The sequence below is a fragment of the Protopterus annectens genome, chromosome 13.part0, assembly GCF_019279795.1.
Source record: "Protopterus annectens isolate FY-2018-M chromosome 13.part0, PAN1.0, whole genome shotgun sequence".
In the NCBI taxonomy this organism is placed as follows: Eukaryota; Metazoa; Chordata; order Ceratodontiformes; family Protopteridae; genus Protopterus; species Protopterus annectens.
The window spans coordinates 494,593,670-494,621,546 of record NC_056747.1 but is presented as its reverse complement, the minus strand read 5'-3'; the positions used below and the strand labels follow the sequence as shown (position 1 = coordinate 494,621,546).

General features: G+C 43.7%; 1 protein-coding gene across 1 annotated transcript in view; it reads right to left on the bottom strand.

Moving 5' to 3' along the window:
• Window positions 1-27,877, bottom strand: part of LOC122787922 (kinesin-associated protein 3-like) — an 815,339-nt gene that overhangs the window by 340,883 nt on the left and 446,579 nt on the right. The window contains exon 5 of the mRNA XM_044054849.1: window positions 6,974-7,089. Within this exon, the coding sequence (XP_043910784.1) occupies window positions 6,974-7,089 (116 nt within the window). The remainder of the gene's footprint in view (window positions 1-6,973; window positions 7,090-27,877) is intronic.

Genomic DNA, 27,877 nt, shown 5'->3' with positions numbered 1-27,877 from the left:
ATGAGAGAAAGACCATGCATACCAACTATTTTGACCTAGCCAAGCATTTGACACAATACCCCACACAGGTATTATACAGAAGCTCTCCCAATTGGGAATTAACTCCTACACTACCAGATGGGTAGCCAACTAGCTCACAGACACAACACATACTGTCAAAATTCACCTCTAGCAAAAGACCAGTCACCAGTGGCATACCACAGGGTTCTGTGCTGGGCCACTTACTGTTCGGAATTTATTTCTCAGAAGTCCAGACAAACTTGGATGGCCTGTGGTTGACTAAATTTGCTGACAAATGCAAATCAGGAGCAATCACCGAGTACCCCAACAATGTTAATATACTCCAGACAGGGTTAACACAGACAAATGATTGGTGCCAAAGCCACAGATTAAAGCTAAATGCAAATAAAATGCATTATTATTCCCTTTGGGAAAGCTGACATCCCTGCTAATTACATTATAGACAGCACCTCCCTAAGTGTACACCCAGTGGTATGTGATCTGGGTACTCAGGTTGAAAACAACCTGAATTTTGATCACAAAATATCCATAGTAGTAAGGAAATCCTTCTATGTGGCACAGGCACATCTTACAAGTAAAGGCATCATATCTAAAATATAATGATGTTATAATTCCATTATACTCAGCCCTCACCAGACCAATAACTGAGTACAGTGCTCCCTTTTGCATATACCTCACTAGACACCTGCAACAACTGGAAAGACAAGGGGTTTCTTACCAAGAAATTACAGGGCACACAAAACAAGTCTCACATGAAAAGACTGAAAGCCATATCACTGTATTCTGTCTCCTACAGATTGCTAAGGAGTGACCTGTGCCTGGCTTACAGGGCAGTCTCTGACCCAGTCGTAAATCAAACTGCATAAGGGTCACTCACGCCAGGGATCTTAACCTAGACTCTGACATGAACAGATCATGCTGGAGAAATACATGCATCTCCCAGAGATTGCCACTTCTCTGGAACAAGCTTTCAATTCACAAGAAACACAGCACCTCCCTGACCCTCTTCAAATGCAACCTTGATCAATGGATGGGTGACTGCAAATTCACTCCTGGGTTGGTGCCCATGTCCCTCCTGGACAGAGGTAGTTGGTATTGACTATCATAGACCCTTACCCTCTGCAAACTTCACTCACCTAATCACTGGCAATTGGGGTAACTTGGGATAAATATGGCTAGGCTTGTAAAGGCTCTAGGGCCATTAGCCTAGCAACCTTCTATGAACCTATGAATTTAACATAGAATAATATCTTATTACAACAGAAAAAATAGCATTTCTTGAGACTGTATTTGCACATTCAAGCACATCTCTCAAAGCATGTTTCAAACCTGTGTCAAATTAGAAACAATTTCAATCATTCTTAAAACTTTTGCTCATCAGGTAAGGATGCAGCAAAATCATCCAAACTGTACGCACACTGTAAAATAAAATTCTCCATACAGCCTTGATAATTTAACATTCTAAAGGCTAGAGTACTAGGGTGAGAGACATCTTTTTACCTTGACGATCTAACCATTTTTCCTTCTTATCTTAGGGCATGGGAATAAATAAAACCAAGGACTTTTTATTTGAGTAGGCAGCTGGAAATACTGCAGCCGATCAGCAGTCAAATGAGGAAAAAGACCTGCCATATCCAACGATACCCTAGATTTTCTCTAAGCTTCTTTAGGGACTACTGGAATAGCATGACCACTAGACAGCTTTGTTAACATCTTCCAAGGCCGATAAAAGGGAAGGGGGGCGTAATCACAGAAATGGGCATCTCATCCTCTATAAGATCATGTACCCTGCCTAGCTCTGAGGTAGTTACCGACTACTCCAAATTAAAAACATCACTAAGTCTAGCATTTAGCTGAGGAAAAGTGAACATTTGTTTGGAGTTATTCTGAAGTTCACTTTCTGAAGAGTCAGAGTGACTGCACTCAGTGTCAGCTAAAAAATCATCACTGTCCCCATCAGATTACTCATCATTCTCTGAAACAACTGAAAGGTTTCTAGCCAAACTAGCACTAAAGCCATGTATGGGAACACAACCACCAGAATTAGTTGTCAGCAGAACACTCAGTCAAGGAAACCACATCAGACTTGTAAACAGCTATAATATGATTATCACAAACCTTGTTTCTTTTTCTTTTGCACTTTACTACTAGATAAAATATCTGGGGACAGCGTATTATGTCTGGCAAGGGGTCTCTCATATCTGAGTCAGGTACTGGAACAGACCCGGAGGATGTGTCTAATGCCCGTTCCATGATGGCCACAAAAGCTACACAAGAGAGAGAGAGAGATCCAAAAGTATGTGGCCTGCGGGCCAAGCAGTGACCCCGACAGAATCACTAACCAACTGTAGGTTGAGGCATATTTTTATTTTTTTTTTTTTTAGGTGTAACTGGATTTGACGGGGGGCACCAGAGTTGGGATCAATCAAGTCAGGGGAGAGAACAGCCAGAATAATAAAATGACAGTACTAGATAACTGATCACAATAACAGTTAAAACGTTTCTGCACTCATAAGTCAACTAAACTCTGCCAAACTGTTCAATTATTACAAAAACTGATTGAAATGTGTTCAGAATTCTTTTACAACTGACAGAAGTTAAAGAATTTCCAGCACAAAAGGTCCAAACACCAAAGCAACCAATGTGCCTAACAAGTGTTAAAAATGAGCACAACACACTTTAAGCATGTCAAACTGTCATAAATCAATTACAAACAACGAAGAAATAATAAATTAAAAAGCAATGACTATTTCCACACTTAATTTAGTTTTCCATCTCGTCAAAAAACTCTTCCAATTACAACTTTTATTTAACCCACTGGATACCAATGTGTTGAACTTCAATATAAAAATATTCTCATTTAATGTGTAGAAAATCTGACAGAACTAATAAGAAACTGGATGTTAAGGGTAAAAATAGCTGCACAACTTGTGCAGTGGTTTATACTATTAAATGTCCATGTAACTTATTTTATATAGATGAGACAAAGCATATGTTGGATACTTGGAAAAAGGAACAGCTGAGAAACATATGCAATAATGCTCAGGAAAGTCCTTTAGCTAGCCGTTTTAACAAGTTTCACAAAAATTAATGAATGGATTTGAAAGTTACTGTTTTAAAACAAATACATATGAATAATAGTTGTGATTCACTGACTCAGTGGTTAAAAAGAAATTACACTAAAAGGAGAGCATTTTATATTGATATTGAAGTTCTAAACATTGGTAACAAATGGGTTAAATCAAAGTTATAATTGGAAGAGTTTTCTTAACTAAGTTATTATGACGTCTTAACTGGTGTGTTTGTGCTCGTGTTTATATATTTCTTTCTGTGTGATGATATCATCCATTGAAGGCTTTTTGCTGAGGCACTAAAAGAATAAGTTGTGCACGTGGGAAATAGCTGTTGCCATAAAATAATTTTTAATAGTAATTTAAACTACATTTTATTGTCAAAGAGTAAAATCTGCATAGTGTATTCAAATAACTTCATTCATGGTAAAATCATGATCTGGTGTTAAGAACAGATGCATCAGAGTCATACATATAATAAAAAAAATCTATAAATGTTGAAAAAACCCAAGTTGTACAACATTTTGTCGTCAAAAGATGAAACTAAAGCAGAGTAACAACAGTAAGGACAAGCCTCTAGTCTCTAACAGCATCCATACACATACATTGCACTTCTGATGGAAATAATGAATGTTTTCTCAGAAACAGTAAAAAAAAAAAAAAAAAAAAAAAAACACATTTGTCAAAGATAAAAGCCAAATAAACACAGCTGCAAGAAGAAATTCCCACAAGAATTACTGTTAAAAAGGGAGTCTGCGCTTTTGAAAGGTGGCCAGTACTAGGTTATATTGGCAGATAAACCAAAATACCACTGAGGCAGTGGGAATGGCAAACAGCTGAGTAAACTTTAAAACTAAATTAGCAGACTATAACCATTATTTCCAGCAAACTCACATGCAACTTAACGTTATCGTCGGAGTACAAAAGAAAATTTAATTGCAAAACAAAGGCACTTACAAACATGACCAATGCACTATTATGAGGGGCCTTGATAACAGTGTCAATACCAGAAGTTCCAACAAAAGCAATAGTAGATATTGTCCTTCTCAGAGCAGCAACATGAAAGCCAATGAAACCAGTATGAGAATCTAAATTTGGGTTTTCAGATCTGATGACATCAACAGCTAGTATATCACAGAGTGTAGAGAGAACAAATGATGCAGACACAAAGGAGAATTCTGGGTCTACTCTGGCTACTGTCATGACAGTAATGATTATCTATAGAATTTACACAGATGCAAGCATTGGATAGCAGACACATGGACATGTTGGGCATTGACTGAAGGGTAGATAGTTGTGATTCTACAGTTTTTTGCATGTCATCAAGCAGGTCACTTGATAGAGAGACTTAGAGAATTCCATAGTCAGGTCACTCTGGAAATGAGTCCCATAGATGTGGTAGTTCAGCAAGCAAAAAGCAAATGTTGCTGAAGCATATCTCCATTTCCCAAACCTGTCCAATGCCCTGGACTTACTGTTAGAGGGATGAAGTGAGGTACTCTATTCGGAAAGTTCTTTTTTAGTGGTTGCTACAATCACCATGGCATCTACAGGGGGAGCCTTGATCCAGTGGTACCTGTTCCTGGGGGTTACAAGAATTTTGTTGCCTTTCCTGGGTACTGGCTCACCCACATCATGTTCCTTCCAAGCCTGCTGAGAGACCAAGTCAATGAGCTTGTCGGCAGGCAACACCACCAGGGAAGTAGATGAGCCAGCACCAAAAGCCTCAAGGAATACTTAATCCTCAAGAAGGGAGCTTCACAAATCTGAGGATGTCACTGAAAGGGACTTTTTCTATAGGGGACCTTGGGGATCTCTCCCCTTCCTCAAAGTCAGTACCCTCAGTGAGTGACTCTTGGGAGAAGTCAAGATACCTACTTTTTAAGTCTGTTTCCTGTGTCCTTCTCCAAGGGGGGCCTGGAAAAGGTTTAGAACCAGAGGGGAAACCCAACAAGTGAGAGCTCTTGAGGCTTAATGAGGTTAGCTGCCCTGTCTGACAGAATGAGTGGAAGGAGGAAGTACAAAATGATCTGAGGAAGGTCAGGACAGTGATGAGTGGGTACGAGGTATCTTCTCTCTTGATCAGGAGATAACCCTCTCAAACGCTTAAAAAGCCGAAACCAAGACCAGTGCAGAGGAAAACCCCTTTGTATCCAAGCAAGCCAGAAGAGGAACATCCCCGGCTGTGATCTTGCTCAGTTGCAAAGCAGACACTGGGGCAGAGTTGTCCAGCACCAAAACACCTAAAAGATGGCTCTGAAAACCTTGGAGTCAACTCTGACCCAGTACCCTGGCCCCAATCTCTCAGCTCTAAGACCATTCACAATCCAACAGAGTTGAAAGGGTAAGAGAAACTATCACAGCAAAAGCCTACCAAACTCTCATCTCTGAAAAGGGCCTCTCTCAGGCATCACTTGGAACTGTGAGCACCAGATCTGATGGCCAGACTGCAAGAGGATAGATCAATAAGGGAGCTGTTTGGACCTGACTTGGAGCCCTGGTCGGGTAGGTGCCGGGAGGACCCCATCTGAATCTGTGTCCTGAGAAATTTTCACATCATCCTATGGACATTGGCTTCTAAAAGGTTCCTTGACAATTGAAAGGACCTGAAGGAAAATGCCACTGAAAGTAGTCTCAGTGCCAGACCAGAATGGAACAACAAATTCAGGCATCTCTTCCACATTTTCTCCTTCTGCTTTTCTTTTTTCCTTTTCTTTGCTTCTCTGTCTTTCTCTTTCCTTAAGAAGTCTTAGACTTCTCTGGTTTCTTCACAGAATTACATGCAGAAGAGACTGAAGAGGTAGACTCTCTGAGTGGGGCAGGAAGGGCAGAAAGTAAAATTCCTGAAACAAGTTATAATAAAGTAGCTACAATGAAACTAACAGTAAACTATAAAGGGTATACTAAGAAAAAAACTCCAACAATGAAACAGAAGTACAAAAACAATCCACTTATCTCGCAACTGAGTGCTGAGCCCCAAGGATTGCATCTTGACTGCATAGGTGGCAAATGAGATCTGAAGTACTGTACGGACAAGAGGGAATTATACGTAAGGGAGGAGCCTGAGCCATGGATCTAAGAGCTTGAAAAAAGGAGCAATGGTCAGATCCAATCAGATCTGATAACCAATCCACTGAATGGGATGGAAAAGACATTGGATCAGATGGACACAGGAGCCAACCTTAAATAATTCATAATTTTTACTGCTAATATTTTTTTCCTGTTATAAGGGACATGGGATTTCTTTTAGGAAACAGACTTCAGAAATACTAAAAAAATCTGACTGAACATATCTCAAACAATAAAATGAAAACACTGCACAAACCTTGGTTAAACAGGAAAGCGAACAATAGAAACTTAAACAGAACTCTACTGCTCTAAAGCTCATTACCATCTCATATCCCCAATTCTTGGACTAAACATCCAACCAAACTGAGTATTTCTAAAGAGCCATTACATCTGAGGACTCTCTCATTTATTTCTATGTTCCTATAGCCACGCCTCATACCTGCTAACTAACAAGCCTCCCTCCAACTGAACATGGCTGCTAGGAAACAAACAAAAACATCCTTTAAAATTATAAAACAGAATAATAAAACCCAAAACACACACAGACCATTTGCTAAGGGTAATAATAATGTCCACTAGGGTTCACTTTCTAGGAAAAAAATAGACTCTTCCAGGAGTGGGGAAGCCTGAAGCTGCCAGTACACAGTCTGTTATTTTCATGTTATACCCACTCTACCTACCACTACTTCTTATTTAGTATATTTATAATATACAAAACCAAACAAGCACAATGCTTTTTAAGTTACATTAATGGAATCACACCCTTCAGCTACAATGGCCTATTTTCTTGCATGACTGGGGAGAAACCTTACACTAAATAAGGTCTTAGTTGGGTCATCATCGTGCTGGGAGATATTCCTGATCATTTTCATCAGCAGAGTGTCTCTAAACTTCAGTGCTCTTTTCATCAACATCTTTAGTCCATTTCCTGAAATAAGAAAAGAAATGCGGTTACTTACCAGTTTTAGACCACCACTTAAAGCTTAACACCATACTTCCAAATGAAGCGATTAGTAGAAAAATGAATATATTTTCGCACAAACATAATAAATTATGCATTTGTTTGAGTTTTCTTAACGCCATGTTTTTGTTAATTGGACTCCAATTTTTTCTACCTAAATTAAAATTTACTCAGGTGCTTGTAACCAGAAAATAAATTCAATAAATTAATAGTAGTGGTGTATGTATGCATATATAGATATTATATATATATATATATATATATATATATATATATATATATATATATATATATATATGATCCGGACACATGCTCGAATTACAAAACATCGAACACACATACACGAAAGCACTTAACATCAACAAGCGCTTCTGTGTATGTGTGCCTGTTTTGTAGATCGGACTACAGTGCGGGTAAGGGAAAATTCCCTTTTCCCCACTGTAGTGCAATCTCGGAGTGAGAATAATAAAGTAGGGGGTGAGTGGGGGATGCAGGGGGGGTGAGAAACGTAGATTTTTTTTTTAACTACACATACACGGAAGCGCTTTTCGACGTTAAGCACTTTCGTGTATGTTTGTTCAATGTTTTGTGATTCGGGCATATGCTAGTCGAGCATGTGTCGTAGACCCATACATATATATATATATATATATATATATATATATATATATATATATATATATATATATATATATATATATATTATATACATGTGTGTATATATAAAATTACTTAAGAAAAATACATTAAAACAGTAATTACAAGTTGCCAAAAGTTGTGTCACAACTCAAATGCAAGCCCCAAATGAAAGCTATGTCTTTGAAGCAATACTAGATCTTCATGACGTCTATTCATTTCAACAGGAAGACCGGTATTAGTCACTTAGCATCTTAAAGACAATCTCAGGCTCAACTAAATCATCCTGTTCCTCCCTGATGCATCACACCTGTCCTTCTCTCTAAAGTGTTTTTCTTAGAGGCCTCTAGGGCATTGTTCCAGATCCCATTGCAGAGGAAAAGGTCTCCAGCTAAGGGAATGGTGAGCAGATCGTGGATAAGAAGATGTAACTTCATGGAAAGGACATATTTTCATATCTTACACAAGTCATTATGTCCACTTCAACAAGAGGACAAAGTTCCCAGCTTCTCCTATGTGTCATTTGGACGCAATACCATGAAATATGGTAGCCCTAAGATTGAACTGAACCTTGAGATCTCATCCAGCTCATAGTGTCTTATGAAGGTGTACAGAAAAACTCATGTTGCATGCACACAAATATCAAAAATAGAATTCCTGAAAAAATAGCATGGCTGCATAAATCATACTTACCTGTAACAGTAGATGTTCAAATTTCTCACTGCCTCAATGTGATTTTGGGTTATCTGCCAAGGTAACCCAGTACTAGCCAACTTTCAAAAGCACAGACTCCCTTCCCTCTCCCTTCCTGTGACAGCTGACTGGCTGAGCATATCCTGAGAGGGAAGCCTTCAGCTGTCACAGAAAGTGAGTGTTCAGGCTTTTTCACTTCCACAAAAAAAGTAAAGTATCTAAAGCCAGAATAATCTAGCAAGAGTAGAAGAGTAAATTTACTGCCAATCGCAATACCATATAAAAACAAATCCAACATCAACCATGCACGATTTAGGGGATGGTGGGTAGGTACTACCACTGAGGAATTCAAACAACTATTGTTACATATAAGTAGGACTTACACAGCTGTACTATGCTCATCTTTCCCACTGCATTAATGGCATTTTGGGTAGCTTCCCTACCTGGGAGTTGGAAGGATATGGATCCAGCTGCCCTTGGAGAATGGCCCTAGCGAAGTCTACTCTCAACCTTGAAAAGGAATCTAGTTTGTAGTGTTTTGAGAGGATATGAACAGAGGACCAGGATGCTGCCTTTGCAAGGATCCTAGAATCCAACCCTTTCCAAAATGCCATTGAATAGGATATGGCCTTAGTCGAGTGAGCCTTAACCTTGCCTGGAAGAGATTTATTATGGTAGGAGGAAAACCATTGTTCACTACCTTGCTTAGAGACAGGTTGACCTCTCTTAGCCCCAATATAGGAGACAAACAGCTGTTCATCATTCCTAAAGGGCTTTGTTCTATTAAGGTAGTATCTGAGCTACGTGCACCCAAGGTACGTAGGATCTTTTCTTCCTTGTTTGTTTTGGATTGAACACTGGGAGGATGATGGCTTGTTTTAAGGTAAATTCAGAAACAACTTCAGGCATAAATGATGGATTACTGAGTAATACAACCCTGCCCTTGTGAAAAATCAGATATTGTTGGCCCACCATGACAGCTTACAGCTTAGAGACTCCCAATGAGTAAAACGATCTACCAAGTAATGAACAGTAAATCAGCCTGAGAGCCAGGTTCAGAAGGAGGTAAATTCAATTTTTTTCAAGAACAAAGTTGAGATCCCAGGAAGAATGAATTTCCTGTAGAAGGGGTCTCACATGCAACTCTCCTTTTATAAACTGTGTAATTACCAAAAGAGGAGGGGATCCATGGGCAGACATACTGTGATAGCACCAAGATACACTTTGATAGAAGCATATGACAAACCATCTCTAAGTAGCTCACACAAATATTTAAGCACCAGAGAAGTCAAAACCCTTTTGGGACCTCCGTTATTGGCTAGGCACCACCTAGAAAACCTGTTCCACTTGTAAATGTAAGATTTTCTAGTTGCAGATTTTCTTGCCTCCTTAAATATCTGCTCCACATCCTCAAATAACAAGTGCCTAAAAGGTATTAAAATAGAATAATCTAGGCTGTCAGTTGCAATTGCTCTATTTTGGAGTGTATCATTTACCCCTAATGCTGTTTGAGTGGATCCAGTCTGTCAGAAAGCTTGTGGTAATTGCCCTTGGCTAATTCCATTAAAAGGGAGAACCAACTTTATCTGAGCCAAAAATGAAATGCCACAATCATCTTTGGCAATTCTTTCTGAATGTTTAGACGTACCTTAAAAATAACTGGAAAGGATGGAAATGCATACAGGAACATTCCCAACCAAGAGAATGATATAGCATCTGCCTTCAAAAGCTTAATTGCAAGGACGTTTTGAACAGAATTTTTTTCAGTTGTCTGTTTTGAAAGGAGGCAAAAAGATCTACTTGAGATGTTCCTCACATCTTGATCAAGTCCTAAAAGACCTCTACATGGAGCTTCCATTATGTGAGGGTCTAGTTTAGGATTTGTTTAGTCTGTCTGCCACTGTGTTTTGCTCTGATGGAATGTACGAGATCTGAAGAGTCAAAGAACGATGTAGAGCCAGGTCCCAGGCCATCACTGTCAATTGAAAAAAAGGGTATGACCTTGCACCCTTCTTGTTTGTCTGTGACCACTAAAAGAGGACTCAGAGTCCATAAGAGGTGAAGAACTTTTAAGGTATGAATCACTGCCAACATTTCTTTAACATTTATGTGTTTCAGGGTGTCCTAAGGACCCCACAAGCCTTGCACTTGAACTCCCATGAACACTGTTTCCCGGCAAAATCTGAAGAGTCCATATGGACAGATTGGACTGGCATCTGAAGGGAGAATAGAAGTCCTGGATTCAGAAACTGCTGTTCTCTCCACCACTGCAGTTTCTGTTTCAAAAATCCAGTATTGGTTCCTGGAAATCCAAGGAATTAAGATACTAGGTCCAATAATTCTTCAAATACCATTGAATTTTTGTCATATGTAAACTGGCTAGTGGTATCATGATGATCACTGATGCCATTAGGCCTACAATTTTGAGGACCCTCTCTTCCCCAGTCCATGTCTAGAAGATAGAAATCCAAGAAAATGTCCTGATAAGTCAGAACTTTGTCTTCTGGCAAAAAAGACCATCCTTTTTACTGTGTCTAACGAGCACCCCAGGAAAACAATTCATTGAGAGAGTGTAAAGAAGGAAATTTGAAGGTTCAATTTGAAGCCCAAGTGGGAAAAGAGAAATGTGACTTTGTCTAAGGACTACAAATACCTGGATACAGAATCTGCACAAATCAGCAAGTCATCTAAATAAGGAAAAATGTGGATGCTTAGGGATCTGCAATAGATAACCACTGGGACCAGGCACTTTGTAAACATTCAAGGTGCAGCAGATAGCGCAAAGGATAATACAGAAAACAGCAAATCTCTAAAATTTTTCAAAACTGGAAATGCTAGGAATATGATAAGCATCCTTGAGATCTAGAGTCACTATTAAACAATGGTCTGGAAGCAATGCGAGGACCAACTGTAAGGTGAGAATTTTGAATTTCACAACTTTTACAACTGTGTTTAGAAAGAACAAATCTAGGATGGATCTCCAGGCATGTTCCTTTTTTTGTACCAAAAAAGATTCTGGAGTAAAATCCTTTGCCGTATGTGTCTAGCAGACACTGGAGGAAACAGATCTGCTTGGTTTGGTGGGTTGGGAGAATTACTCACAAAGGGGAAGGATTTTTATCCACTGCCGAGCGTACACTCTCTGAATTATTCTCAGAAACCATTTGTGTGAGACTATTCTCAGCCGGGCTGCAGAGCTGCAAGACAGCCTGGGGAAGAAGGAAGAAAAAGATGGACAGCAGTGGATAGGTGTGCTCTGTGACCTGGCATAGTCATTTCTTTGCAGAGGGTTGAGCTTTTTTCGGAAAGGAATCCCTCGTTTGGTTTCAAATAATTATTCTCCTGCCATTTCTTTTTTGAATCCCTGACTTTTGTATGTTCTGGCCCTTGAAGGAAGATGCCTTGTTTGGGGAGAACTTGGGTACATTAAACACTTAAGATACTCCACACATTAATTTGCATCTATCATTCTGCTGTTTGAGAATGTGTGTAATAGAAGACCCAAATGCCAGTCCAGAACTTAAATTTGCATTCGACATTATGGCTTTTGAATCATCAGAAATAAGAAGTTATGTACCTACCATAACGTTCCATGTTAGTTGTCTTCTCTCGCCTTCTTTCTTGCTTGATGGGTTCGGAGCCGATCCTCGGCTCCGACTCGGCACTTGCTTTAGCTCGAGAACTCCTTTTACCAGCTCGAGGCAGCCCCATATCCCATGATGCAAGGCGGTAAGTACCCAGATCTCGTTTGTTGACAAAGGGCAATAACACCAAGCAAAAAATACTTCCCAAAGGAAGAAGAAACTTACAGATGGAAAAAGGACCAGGTCTGAATGGTCCTTAGTATAATAGTTTCTTATACAAGGTCTGTCCAGGCCAGGGGGAAGGAGGGAGGGTCGCAAGAAAGAAGGCGAGAGGACACAACTAACATGGAACGTTATGGTAGGTACATAACTTCCTAATGTTAAGTTGTCAATCTCGCCTTCATTCTTGCTTGATGGGACCGCGTCCCTAGCACCTCTATCCTGGGTGGCTCAATGGAACAAACTCTTGAGGACTGTAGAGCCAAAACTGGCTCTGTCCCTGGAGGCCAAGTCCAATTTGTAATGGGAAACAAAAGTGTGAGGATTGGCCCAAGTGGCCGCCGCACAAATAGTGTCCAAAGGAAGTCTAGCTTGAAAGGCTGTAGAAGTAGCTAAACTCCTAGTTGAATGTGCTTTAGGTTTTGAGCACAGCTGTTTTCCCCTGAGTGTATAAATTTCAGTGATGACTGAAGAAAGCCATCTGGACAAAGTCACTTTAGAAACAGGAAGGCCTTTTTTATTATCCGCATAGGAAACAAAAAGTTGATCAGATTTTCTAATTTTTTTGTTCTATCCAAATAATATCTAAGTTGACGGTGGACGTCAAGATAATGTAGCTTTTGTTCAGCTCTATCTGAATAGTTAGGAAAAAATACAGGGAGATCAATGGATTGATTCAGATTGTTCTTTGAAGCGACTTTAGGTAAAAGGATGGATTAGTTCTCAAAGATACTCTGTCTTTGTGAAAAATCAAATAGGGGGGTCGAACCGAAAGAGCATGAAGTTCAGACACCCTCCTGGCAGATGTAATAGCCACTAGGAATAAAGTTTTCCAAGAAAGATATTTCAGGGAACAAGAAACAGCTGGCTCAAAGGGGGAAGAATCAAGGATGTCAGCACTAAATTTAGATCCCACTGAGGAGGAGGATTCCTGATTGGAGGCTTTAGTAGGAAAATTCCTTTCAAGAAGGCCCTGCAGAGCCTATGGGACATAATATTATGATCTGCTATCCCGACATGAAAATTAGAAATAGCAGCCAATTGAACTCTGACTGTGGAAGAAGAGGAGCCTGCATGAAAAATCCCTGCTAAGAAGTCTAGAACTGCCTGAACAGGGGCAGTAAAAGCATGAATATTTGGGCCTTAGTCCAATAAGAGAAACGTTTCCATTTGCTTGTGTAAATCCTCCTGGTAGAGGATTTTAGTGAAGCTACTATGATGTCTCTAACTGGGTTAGAGATCAAAGGAAGCCTGGCTAAGGAAGGAAGTGGAGCAACCATGCTGTGAGGTTGAGAGAAGGGATTGACCGGTGCAGCTGACCGGATTGGTGAATCAGTAGATCTGGCACTGGGTCCAGATGCCACGGCTGCACCAAAAGATGATGATGGAGGAACGGAACCAAACTTGTCGAGGCCAGTAAGGGGCAATGAGAATCAATTTGGCGCTCAAAGCGGCAGCTTTCTGGATCACCTGAGGGATCAGAGGAAATGGAGGGAAGGCATAAAGAAGTGCCTGGGGCCAATCCTGGGTCAGAGCGTCTCTGGGGATGGCCTGATAGAGGGAAGAGGCTGAAGAAGTCTGGGCATTTGCTGTTTTGGGGAGTAGCAAAAAGATCGCAACATGGACGACCCCATTCCAGAAAAATCTCTTCCGCTATAGATTGCTTGAGAGACCACTCGTGAGGCATGAGGATAGCTCTGCTCAATCTGTCCGCTATAATGTTGGTTTTCCCAGGGATATGCGTTGCTACCAGAAACCGATGAGAGGAGATCGCCCATTGCCACAGTCTGAGCTTCTCGACACAAGGGTAGGACTTGGTTCCGCCCTGTTTGTTGATATACCAAACTACAGACATGTTGTCTGTGTGGACTGCAATTGTCCCTACGGGAAGAAAGTCGTTGAGGGCTTGCAACGTTAAAAGCACTGCTCTCATCTCCAGGACATTTATGTGCAGATGGTACTCGAGCGGTTGCCACGTCCATGAACCATCCTGCCCTGATAATGACCCCCAACCGATCAGGACGCATCCGTGGTGACAGTGGCTATCGGGGACGGAGGTATAAAGCACCTGCCTTGGTGAACCTGAGACGATGTGATCCACCAAGCAAGATGTTCTTTGCATGTTTGTGTCACCAGAATCTGGTGACGCATTGGGAGTTGCTGGTATGACCACTGTGTGAACAGCATCCACTGAAGGAGGCATGTAGAATCGAGCCAGGGAAGAAGAGTAATGGCCGCAGCCATGAGACCTAATACCTTTAGAACCATTCTGGCCTGTACTTTCTTGCTGGCCAGAATGATCCTGACATGAGTCTGAATGTCTGAAACTCTTTGTTCTGTAAGGGTAGCTGACATCCGAACAGTGTCTAAGTTTGCGCCTATGAAGGTAATAGACTGGCAGGGCGATAAGGATGACTTTTCGAAGTTGATTGAGATGCCTAAATGAGAACAAAGGTCTATTGTGTAATCCCTGGCTTGTATAAGCTGATGCCTGGTGGTGGCTGACAGGAGCCAGTCGTCGAGATACGGAAACACCTGGAATCCTTGACGTCTCAGGTGAGCCGTGACCACTGCCATGCATTTGGTGAACTACCCATCTGTCTTGAGTGAGGGAATGCCAGGCTTCTGGGTACAGTGATAATCTTCCCCCGACTGCCTCCAAGGAGGGACAGCCGGGCAACACCTTAGGGTTGCTGAAAGGGCTTATCAGAGAGAGGCTCCCTGTTGCCCTGGTTCTTCGGACCCCCTCTGCCTCTAGAGCGGCGCCTGTTGTTGTTACCCCCTCTGCCTCTAGGGGTAAACTGACGACGTGAATCCGGCGTGACTCCTTGGGATTTACGGAACCACATCTTCCCACCCTTCTGTCCTTTGGGATAAGGCCTAGAAGGGGTGGAAAAACGGACTCCAACAGCAGAAAGAGTCTTGCCGTCCTGCTCACACCTGGTCAAGGTTTCCTTCACCTGAGGGCCAAACAAAGCTGACCCATCAAAGGGAGAATTTGTGAAGGGCCTTAAAGGGATCCATAAAATCACATAGCCGCATCCAGGCTTGGCGCCTAAGAGCCACACCTGTGCCTGCGGCTCTACCTCCATCCGCAGCATAAGATTTTAGCCGCATGGAGGAGTTAGCAATGGAATTGAGGGTTCCTAGCTGCGAAGCAATCTTTTCTTGAGCCCCTGCAGCTGTAGGATCCTGAACTACTTCTCCCAGCTCCTTCAGGATATCTCTTTGGAGTCTGGTGAAGTGACATAGGTAATTCAGAGCATAGCAAAGGTCGCTGAGGAAAACATCCGCCACTGCCTATCCATGGTCCTAGAGTCCTTATTAGGAGGATGGACGGGCACGGAAGGATCTGCAAGTTCCTTTTGGTGGCAGCCACCACCATGGCATCAGCGGGGACACCCTTGGTAAGGAATTGTTTGTCACTAGGGGCAGTGATAAATTTAGAAGGCCTCCTAGGGACTGGCTCTACAGAGTCAGGAGCTGCCCACGCCTTTCGTGCAATAACCTGCATAAGGGGGTCGAAGGCGGAGACACCCAGGAGGTGGAGGGCCGAGATCCAAACACCTCTAGGTATACTGACTCATCCTCAGAGGGATTGTTGGTGGGCCAGTTTCCCCTCTGTTTCAGAAGTTCTAGGATGTCTGAGAAGGAGACATCCTCAGAGAGGATCTAGGGATCCCTCTGACTCATCAAAGTCAGTATCCGAAGTGACAGACTGGGAGTCTACATGCTTCCTCTTACAAGTCCTCTTCCTAGGAGGATCTCCCGAAACATCAGGAGAATCCTCGGAAGAGGGGAAATTCAATGGGGAAACCTGAGGCGGAGGATCTCTGGGTCCTGTAGCAAGAGAAGTGGCAGAGATGTCAACAGGTACTATAGAGGGAGGAGCTACGGAACAGACTGCTGACTGATACCAGTGGCCAGTACACTCTTCATCACCTCGAATGCTCCCCTCCCAGGCAGGTCCGAGAGAACCCGCTCGAAGAGCTAGGAACTCCAGGGACCACCGAAAGGGAAGTCTCCGAGGCAGATGTCGGAGCCGAGCTCACCAAGGCCGAGGCTCCAAGGGGAAGAGCGGGCTCGGACAAGGGTCCGATGCCACTCACCCCTCGGAGGAGACCATGGAAGCCCGACCACGAATCCCTCTAAAGAAGAGGAGATAAGAGTAGAGGCTGAAGGAACAGAAGGGGTATCCGTCCTCCAGCCGTAGCAGTAACCATGCCGAAGACTCCAACTCCAAGCTCTGGGGTAGAGTTGAAGGAGGAACTGTAACGGGGTGTGGACCAACAGTCGTCTGCTGAGACGGACTGTGTAACATTTGGGCCAGTACCTGTGACTTGAGTAATCTACTGACCACTCTCTAGGTCATGATCTGACAACCTGGATGACCTTGAAGATCGGCTCCGATGGCTCCGTTCGATAGAAGAGGTGAAGCCGGGCGAAAGTATCGGCTCCAAGGAAGGAGACCTCGACCTCTTCCTGGAATGAGCCATCGGAGCCGATACTATAGATCCTGTCGGAGCCGACTTCGGAGCCGACAGAACGCTCGATGTATCGGCTCCAGCGAGCCGATACAGCCACCAAAGTAACGGTGTCGGAGCCGATCCGAGCCGACAGCGATGCCTGTGCCACATGCGTGTCGGAACCGATCCGCGCCGACATCGAAGTGGACAATACAGATTCGGCAGCGCTAGCCATCGGTGCCGGCTGTCAAGCCAGAATCGGCTCCAGCCGAGCCGATCTCGACTCAACGAGTCGGAGCCGAGGCCGCAGGCTTAGATACAGAAGCCTGGGCCTTGGCAGATTTTGTTGATTTTGGTGGAGCCGACTTAGCCGGAGAGCCCTCCGGCTTAAGAAGGCCCCTAAGAATCAACTTGTTACGTCTCTCCTGCAGGACTCTCTGGCTGAAGGAGTGACAAATAGCACAGGAGTCCTGCAGGTGAAGAGGGCCCAGACAATACAGGCAAGAAGTGTGACCGTCTGTCAGAGACATCTTCTGACAGCACGAGTCACACTTCTTAAAACCTGAGACCCTCTCCTTTGACATGGTGCCGAAAAACACAACACACAGACACACCAGTCAAAATTAAATTAAACAAAATACCAAGAGGTATTCTATAAAAAACCAACACACACACCCTAACGGGGGGGGGATGGGATAGGGAAAATTGACTAACAAAAAATTGAAAGAGACAGGGAATTTCTGTCAGAAAGGGTAGAAAAATAAACTTAAACTATCAAAAAATTAGTTTTAGACTAAAAAGGGGCTTGAAAAATCACAAATGTGAACAACTTACCAGGAGCTGGTAAAAAGAAGACCTCCTAAGCGAAGCGGCAAACGAGATCTGGGTACTTACCGCCTTGCATCATGGGATATGGGGCTGCCTCGAGCTGGTAAAAGGAGTTCTCGAGCTAAAGCAAGTGCCGAGTCGGAGCCGAAGGATCGGCTCCGAACCCATCAAGCAAGAATGAAGGCGAGATTGACAACTTAACATACTTCTGATTATGTAACCAATCATACCTTCTTAATACAACAGAGGAAGGAACATTTCTTGAAACTGTATCTGCACATAAAACATACCTCTCAAACCATGCATTAAAATAGAAACAATTTCATTCATGTAAGACTTCTCTGCAGGTAAGGATGCAGCAAAATCATCCAAACTGTACACACGATGTAAAATGCATTTCCATATATAGCCTTGATAATTTAAAATCCTAAAGGCTAAATAAATAGAAAGAGACACACTTTTGCCCTGAAGATCTAATCATTTCCTTCTTTATTAAAGAGCACTGGATTATATGACGCCAATGACTTTTATCTGAGCAGGTGGCTATGGAGACTGCAGCTGGGTCAACAGTTAAAAGGGATGAGAGAGATCTGCCATATTCAAGGAGACCCTATATTTTCTCAAAGCTGTTTTAGGGACTGTTGGAATATATACTGGTGTCCTGCAGGCAGATTCATAAAAGTTTTCCAACAGTAAGAAATATACTTTTGTTTATTAGAACATATGTGTAGTAAATATAACAATGCATGTACACTTCTGTTTGCTAGTTAGATGCATGTACATTTCTGTTTGGTAGAATACATGTTGGAAAAAAAAAGTCAGTTATTCTTGTTTGCTAGTATATATACATTGAAGGGTTAAACTACTCTTAGCTGAGGGCATCTAACTGTATGTAATACAAAAACAATTTGTGTCTGGTATAACTTCAAGGAAAAATGCTGATAAGGATAACTCCTTAATTCCGGAGACCCAGGTACAAGAAATGAACAACTCCCTACTGGGATGGAGGCAAGAATGACCCCCTAGATTGTCACATAATTCACCCTGAAACAGAACACAAAGTAGTTTATCAACAGATTGCATGACATCAGACAAACTCCAGAAGTATTAACATTAACAGACTGTTCTCATGGACAGGATCCAAAAAAGTGTATACAAGGAAAGTAAAATTGACTGGTGTTAGATCTGATTCTTTGTTGGATCTGTATACTGGAGAATATCATCCATGCTGTCTGGAAAACTTAATCTGAGACATTCAAAGCTGTAAACTGTACAGTATTATACATGTCATCTGTTGCATAGACAAGTTATTTTATTAGTACTGTGCATAATATAATGCTGTTGTATGTTGTATCTTTTGGCTTTTCCCGGTTAGGGGTCGCCACAGTGGAACTTCGGTCCACTAATGATTGGCAGTAGATTTTTACGTACCGAGTTGCCAGCTCTGACGCACAACCTTCAACGAAGGTACGCCCATTCACGCATGTCTCCGCACAGAATACGCTTTAGCTGAGAATCGAACAGGACAACATCATACTGTGAGGCGACAATGCTACCGCAGCACCACCACCGCATATATAATGCTAAAAAGTTAATAGTCTGCAAAGTTCACTGTATTAATCAAGACTTTTATTTTAACAAGACACCAGCAAGCAAGCAGCAGCAGCAATCTGCATTTAATTTTTCAGTAGCAAGCCTTCCCGGTATTCGAACACAGGGGAAGTGGTGCCTTGTATAAGGTTACTTCAGTAAAGGCACAGTAACTAACAGTTATGGATGTGATTGAGTCCTGAATAGGAGCACTTCGGTTTCCACAGTCTGCAGCAGTACAGTTCCCCAGAAGTCTGGATCTGGAGTTAGACTGCCGTGCAGGAAGGAAACAGTGCCATAAATTCTCCAGGTCTGTGAATTGTCAGGTTTTGAATTTGCAACTGCCAGCTTTGTTTCACCAGTTTTTCTTTTTCAGGTAACTACAGAAGTTTTCCAACCATCTACAGTGATCAGACTGGCCATCATGGAACTGGTAAGAAAATCTTTTTGTGTTACATGACAGTATGGATGCCGTTAAACAGGCTAGTAGAAAGTGTAAACAAAACTTTACTCAATGTATCAGAGAGACCAGGTAAAATCTGGGAGAGATTACAACACTGGTATGGGCAACATATTAGTAAATGTAAAACCTTATTAGGGCAGGTGGATGTACATGCACTGAGTAAGTGGGTAGTAAAATTTGACTGGTACCTTCAGCAAAAAAAAAATGTTTGGTATGACAGGAAATCTTTATTGTGTGAATCATGTGAAACTGCTTTCTGTGTACAATGCCATAAAAATACAGTGCAGATCATGGTTAACAAATTAAATTGCCAAGAAACATCATCTGATAATAAAGCAGCAGAAAAGGGTAATACTTTTACATTGTATCTAAATGCTACACAGTTATGTGTTGTCACTATGCTTTCAGAGCTAGAACTGTCAAATTACTTACTGGTAGAATCTCCTATAGATCTTATTACACCTTTTAAGAGTATGTCCGACAGTGGAATGAAGCTACTAGGCAAGAAAAAACAGAAACTGACAGGAATGAGGCTCATGATAAATTGAGAGAAGAGTTTAATAAATTCCTGAGAGAGAGTGAGTGAGTTCAGGAAGTTCAAAGATTCCATACAAAAACTGTATCAAAAGTGCATAGGGACCCTGAAATCAAAAGAAGAGTCTCTTGGAAAATATCATAAAGCCTGTAAAGAATTAGAAAAAGAAATGTCAGACCTTAAGCAGTGTTTACAAGATAAGGAGGATGAATTAGCTGAACTGACAGAAACTAATTTACAAAAAAAGAAGTTATGCACTCACCATAACGTTCCATGTGAGTTGTTCATCTCGCCTTCATTCTTTACTGATGGGTTCAGCCAACTGCAAAAGCTCGAGGTCTTCAACCAGCTCGAGGCCAACTCACTATCCCATGATGCACCCTGATCTTCCCTCAGATCTTGTTTGCTGCGTGACTACTCAGTAGTATAAATATGCCACTCAGAGAGTTGGATAAGAGACAAAGCACTCTATACGGACCTCAAGTAGACTGGATGGGGGCTGGAGGGTGGGACATAAGAATGAAGGCGAGATGAACAACTCACATGGAACGTTATGGTGAGTACATAACTTCTTTATGCAAAGTTGTTCTATCTCACCGTTCATTCTTTACTGAAGGGTAGCGTCCCAAGCACCATCTTCTCGGATGGCTCACGGGAGAATATTCCTCAGAACTGTGGAACTAAAGGAGGCCCTGTCCCTGGAGGCCTTGTCTACTTTGTAATGAGTGACAAAGGTATGAGGTGTTGACCAGGTAGCTGCTGCACAAATAGAGTCTAATGGTTACCTCGCAATAAAGGCCAAGGAGGTTGAAATAGCTCTAGTAGAGTGGGCCTTTACTTTTTGTTGGGGGAGAGGTTTGTGAATTGTAAATGAAGGAAATGTAATCTGATAGCCACCTTGACAAGGTTATTTTTGTCAATGAGGCACTCTTCTTTGACTCTAAAAAGGAAATGAATAGTTGATCCGTTGACCTGAATTGTTTCATTCTGTTTAGTTAAAATCGTAGTTGTCTATGAACATCAAGATTGTCCAGCATGTGTCCCATCCTATTTTTGTATTGGGGAAAGAAAACTTTTAGTTATGTACTCACCATAACTTCAGATGTTTGGGATCCATCTCGCCTACATTCTGAATGATGGGTTCGGAGCCGATCCCTCGGCTCCGACTCGGCACGCTTATGCCAAAGAGCGAAGTCTCTTATTGGCTGAGCTTACTATATCCCAGGATGCACCACCAACAGTCCCCCAGATCTAGTTTGTCCGCATACATGCACACATGCATACCCTGCTTATATAACATCGCCAGATGAAACAAGATAAAACAGTGGAGCTCAAAACCGTTTCTATCTCTTCTGATCTGCAAGGCAGGGGAAGGAGGGTGGGTATCAGAATGTAGAGATGGATCCCAAACATCTGAAGTTATGGTGAGTACATAACTAAAAGATGTTATGTGATCCTATCTCGCCTACATTCTGAATGATGGGACAGCGTCCTAGCACCTGAATCCTGGGTGGCTCACTGGAAAACACTCCTGAGTACCGTGGAACCAAATGAAGCTCGTCCTTTAGATGCCACATCCAATTTGTAGTGGGAAATGAAAGTGTGCGGGTTGGACCAAGTAGCCGCAGCACAAATTTCCGAAATAGCGAGCTTGGAATGAAAAGCTATAGAAGTAGCCATAGCTCTGGTAGAATGAGCTTTGATAGATGATGAAAGTTGCTTATTTGAAGAAGAATAGGCCTGAGTTATGCAATCTCTGATCCATTTTGAGATTGTAGCTTTTGTGATGGTTTGGCCCAATTTATTATCTGAGAAGGACACAAACAACTGGTCTGACTTACGGTTGCTGGGTCCTGTCTAAATAGAAGCGTAATTGCCTGTGAACATCCAATTTATGGAGAGTGTATTCTGCCTCATTAGAGAATTTTGGAAAGAAAACTGGTAGTTCTAGAGATTGTTGAAGACAGAAACTAGAGCAGACCTTTGGGACAAAGGATGGATTAGGCCTAAGAGATACTCTATCTTTGTGGAAAATGAGATATGGTGGTTTAATAGACAGGGCTTGAAGCTCTGAGACTCTTCTTGCTGAAGTAATAGCCACTAAGAATGCCGCTTTCCATGACAGATATTTTAATTCGCAAGTAGCAGCCGGTTCAAAAGGGGAGATGTTAATGCAAGCACTAAATCAAGATCCCACGGAGGTGCAGGATGAAATACTGGTGGTCTTAACAGACTCGCACCTTTAATGAATGTTTTGCATAGCCTGCTGCTCATCAAAGGAGGATCCGTGGATTCATGGAATTTAGAGATAGCAGCTAGTTGAACTTTAATAGTTGAGACAGAAGATCCCTGATTAAATAGGGATGTTAAGAATTTCAAAACCTCTGGGACAGGAGCAGTGATAGGGTCTAAGCCCTTGAGTTGAGCCCAGATAGCAAACCTCTTCCACTTACTGAGGTACAATTTGTTAGTGGTGGGTTTATGGGCCAAGACAAAATGTGAACAACTTCCGGGTCTAGTGTGTGGCTTCTGACTAAGGTCGGAAGTGGAGGAGCCAAGCTGTCAATTTCAGAGATTGAAGGGACTGATGCCAATGTCCCGACTGATGGATTAGCAAATCCGATCAGGTCTAAGGTCCACGGATCGCCCACCGCATGCTTTTCAGGTAAGGAAACCATATCTGACGAGGCCAGTATGGGGCAATCAGAATCATTGAAGACCTTAGCTGAGAAGCTTTTGAATGACTTTGGGAAGGAGTGGGATTGGAGGAAAGCATAAAGCAACCCTGTTGGCCAGGGTTGAGCTAGAGCATCCATGGCGGTACTTCCTGATGTGGAATCAAGGAGAAGAACCTTTGGCACTTGGTGTTTTGTGGAGTCGCAAATAGGTCGCAGCACGGCCCCCATCTCTTGAAAACCTGGGCTGCTACTGCGGTTTAGAGACCATTCGTGAGGAGAGAGAATTGTCCTGCTTAATTTGTCCGCCAATACATTTGACTTTCCCGGGATGTGGGTCGCTACCAAGAAGCGGTTGGTAGTTACAGCCCATTCCCACACTCTCATGGCCTCTCTGCAAAGGGGATACGATCTGGTCCCTCCTTGTTTGTTCAGATACCAAACCACCGACATGTTGTCTGTGTGGATGGCGATGATACCCTGAGGAAGGAACTTGTGTAAGGCCTGTAGGGATAGAAGTACAGCCCTCATCTCCAACACGTTGATGTGGAGAAGAGCTTCGTCCGGAAGCCAGGAGCCCTGAACTAGCCTGCCCAGACAATGCCGCGGCGACCCTATCTGGGAGGCATCTGTCGTCAGGGTAACCGCTGGAGGGGGGAGAACAAAGGGTTTGCCCTGATCTAAGTTGGATGTCTGAAGCCACCAGCGCAGGTCCCTTTGCATATTTCCGTAATCATGATGTGATGATTGAGGGGGAGATCTTGAAAGGTCCATTGAGTTGATAAGAGCCACTGAAGAATCCTCATGTGTAACCTTGCTAGAGGAACTAAAAGTACCGTGGCAGACATTGAGCCTAGAACCTGTAGGACCATCCTGGCTGGGGCTTTGGATCTCGAGATCAGAGCTTGAACTTGGCGCTGTAAGGTTCGGATCCTTTCGGCCGGAAGAAAGACACGATCAATCTTGAGTCTATCTCTGCTCCTATAAACTTTATGCGCTGAGAGGGCAGCAAGACAGACTTTGACCAATTGAATGTAATCCCCAGGAAACACCCAGGAGACGGTGGCTTTGAGGTTGTCCATAAGTAGATGCCTGGTGGTGGCAGTCAGGAGCCAGTCGTCGAGATAGGGAAACACTTGGAATCCAAGGCTCCTCAGGTGAGCCGTCACTACTGCCAAACACTTGGTGAACACCCTGGGGCTGTGGTGAGACCAAAGGGCAGAGCACAAAATTGGTAATGACTGGCTCCCAGGCTGAAGCGCAGATACCTCCTGGACGCCTGATGTATCGGGTATGTGATAATAGGCGTCCTTGAGGTCTATGGAGCACATCCAAACATCCTTCTCCAACAACGGGAGAATGGATTGCAACGTGACCATTCGAATTTGGATTTCGTGAACGGATAGGTTCAGTCTGCTGAGATCCAATATTGGTCTCAGGTCCCCTGTCTTTTGGCACTAAAAGAACCTGGAGTAATTTCCTGATCCGATTTGGTCTGTGGGGACCGTTGGATGACTCCTTTTGTAGCAGCTTTGAAGCTTCTGTGGCTGCTATTTCCTTGACTGGGTGGTGGGTCCGGATTCTCTTGGACGGAGGGGTGAGTATTTGAATGGGATGGTGTAACCTCCGGCAATTATCCAAGCACCCATCTGTCCTGAGTGATTGACTCCCAGGCTTTTAGGTGCTTGGCAACGACACCCGACTGGCTCCGAGCAGCACAGCCGGGCAATCCTCATGTCGTGTGGGAGGCTGAAGAGCCACGAAAGGACTCATGGTCTCCAGAATTGCGGGCCCTCTGCCGCCTCTGGGACGGCGTCTCCCTGAAAAATTTCCCGCCTCTGCCTCTGGACGGGAATCTTCCTGCTGTTGGGAGAAAAACTTGCAGATTTCCGAACCACATTTTCCCTCCTTTGGCCTTGGGGTAAGGCCGAAAGGGAGTGGAATAACGGGCCCCTACGGCAGATAACGTTTTTCCCTCTTGCTCACAGCGGTAAGGGTGTCTTTCACCTTGGGTCCAAACAATGAGGACCCATCAAAGGAGCGTCGGCGAAGGAAGACTTGAAGGCCTCCGCAAACTGACACAAGCGGAGCCAGGCCTGTCTACGAGAGCCACGCCTGTGCCTGCCGCTTACCCGCCTTCGGCCGCATAGGATATGAGCCTCATGGACGAGTTAGCAATTGACGCCAGGATAGCCAACTGAGAGCTAACGGACTGGGCTAGCTGCTCAGGTAGGTTACCCGAGAGGAGTCTGACAACTCCTTGACCAGATCCCTCTGAAGCCTAGTAAAATGTGCCAAATAATTCAGAGACCTTAAGGTAAAGGCCGCTGAAGTCAGGGTGCGCTTCCGCACCTATCCATACTCCTAGACTCCTTATTAGGAGGATGGATGGACGTTGAAGCCTCTGCCACGTCCTGCTGTGTAGCAGATGCCACCACCATGGCATCTACAGCCACGCCTTTGGTAAGGAACTCCTTCTCGGGGAGCAGATAAGAATTTGTTTGGACGAGAAGGGACTGGTTCCACAGTATCCGGGTGTTCCCACCTCGACAAACTAAATCCAGAAGCTCGTCAAGGGCGGAGACACCCAGGAGGCGGAGGGCTGAGCCCCAAAGGCCTTGAGGAGCACTGATTCGTCCGCAGAGGGGGTTTGGACATCCAGCCTCGTTGTTTGAGGATCTCTAAGATGTCTGCAAAGGAGACATCATCAGAGGACGACTTAGGGACCCCTCTGCATCATCCATATCCGTGTCCGATGTGATAGACTCGGGAGTCCACGTGCTTCCTCTTGCACGATATCTTCCTTGGGGTTCCTCTGGAGATGACTCCAAAACCCTCAGGAAGAGGGGAACCCCACTGGGGTAACCTCAGGCCTCGGGGCTCCGCTGGCCACAGACAGGGAACTACCAAAGACCCAGTCTCCACGCCCAGGAAGGTGCTGGTAAACCGGAGAGATGGTCAAGAGGATTTGGCCAAGGCACTCCTCATGGCTCTGAAAGCCGGACCTCCAGAATCCTGGGAGCGCCCAGTCTCCGGGGCCATGATAGTAGACGGAAGTCCCGCAGCAAGCACCGAGGGAGGCTCGAACCGAAAGCATCGGTCCCAAACATCACCCTCGGGTCCAGCCGAAGAAGTCCGCAGACCAAACTCGACCCGAGGCCCGGGTTGGAGTAAGGGTCGGAGCCGACCCTGAGATCTCCACCGGCTCCAAGAGCACCTGCTCCACGGAGCCGAAGCAGTCGGAGGAGGAATAGCAATGGATGGGTCATGGCCATCGGCCCGAGGCCAACTGGGTCGGAGCCAAACAAATTTTGGAAGACTGGGGACTGGAAAAGTCTTTGGAGCACCCTGTCTATATCAGAATCCGACATTCTCAAGACCGAGAGGAAACAGAACGGGTTCGAGAAGACCTCTCCTCGGCCCCAAGGGACTAGGGGACCGGCCCGAGGCGAGTCGATGAGAATCGGCGCCGAGGAAACACACACCAGATTCCATCGGTGCCGAGGTAGACTTCGCCGAGGAAGTGTCTGAGCGTGACCCTTGTCGGCCCGAGCAGTGGAGCCGAAGGTGACTCCGCCTCGATGCCCCAGCCATCGGCTCGAAGTCCGAGGAGTCGATACTGAGGCACGAGGCAGACCGTTCACCTCGGCCCAAGTCTTTGGAGAAGAAGGAGAGGCCTGCTTAGGTCTCTTGGCAGTCGGATCCGACGGACTGGTCGGAGCCAAGCCCTTTTCTTTTGGCAGGAGTCGGAGCGAAGACAAGGCTTCTTCAAAAGAGGGTTTAATCAACCCTTTAAGAATTAATTTATTTTTCCTCTCCTGAGGACCCTAGAGGAAAAGCGTGACATACGCTGCATGACTCCTGTAAGTGCTTAGCCCCTAAACAATAAACACAAAGTAGATGGTCATCAGTAACAGACATCTTAAAGCACATTTAGTACATTTTTAAAGCCCGAAGGCCTAGGGGCTTGAGACATAATGTTAACAATTCCTGACAGGAAATTTAACCACTGTAGAATCGCTTAGACAAAAAAAACCGAAGGCTTACAGAAACTGTGTAAACACAACCTTAGGTGTAAAAACCGGGAACTTTAACACAGTAAAAAGTTCAGTTATAGAGTTTGACCGAAAAGGCCCTGATTGAAAGGGGCGCCAAAACAAACTCTACCCAAACACACACAATAAAGTCCAGTACTCAATCGAACACAATTAGCAATAGCAATAGCAATAGCAATAGCGATAGCCGTTAAAACGGCTTTTGTGAAATACAAGCACAAAAACTGACAGAAAAGTAGTTAATAAAGCTACTCAGCCCAGCCAGCTCGAGACCACGCCTTGCAGTTAAGCGCAAACGATCTGGGGACTGTTGGTGGTGCATCCTGGGATATAGTAAGCTCAGCCAATAAGAGACTTCGCTCTTTGGCATAAGCGTGCCGAGTCGGAGCCGAGGGATCGGCTCCGAACCCATCATTCAGAATGTAGGCGAGATAGGATCACATAACATCTGGCAACTCAACAGATTGGTTAAGATTTGCCTCTGAACAAACTTTTGTTAAAAAGGATGGCTTAGTTCTGAGCAAAACTCTGTCATGGAAAATCAGATAAGGAGGTTTGATGGTTAGGATTTGCAGCTCAGAAATCCGCTGAGCAGAAGTAATGGCTATCAGAAAAATAGTCTTCCATGAAAGGAATTTCAAAGAACAGGACGAGACGAGGCTGGTTTGAAAGGGGGTAGTATGATTCTAGACAGATCAAAATTTAGATTCCATGGCATGACTGGAGCTCTGATTGGTGGCCTCAAATGAATGGCACCTTTAAGTAAGGCTTTAGCAAGTTGATGCGACATGACATTAGAGCCTTGGAAACCAAAATGAAAATTTGATATCGCTGCTAATTGAACTCTGATGGTAGCTGCAGCCACTCCTTCATTGAAAAGTTTAGTTAGGAATTTCAATATAGATGGGATCAGAGCTAGGTAAGGATCAACATCATTCTGACAGGCCTATAAAGAAAATCTCTTCCATTTGCTAAGATATAACTTTCTGGTAGATGATTTATGAGAGTATG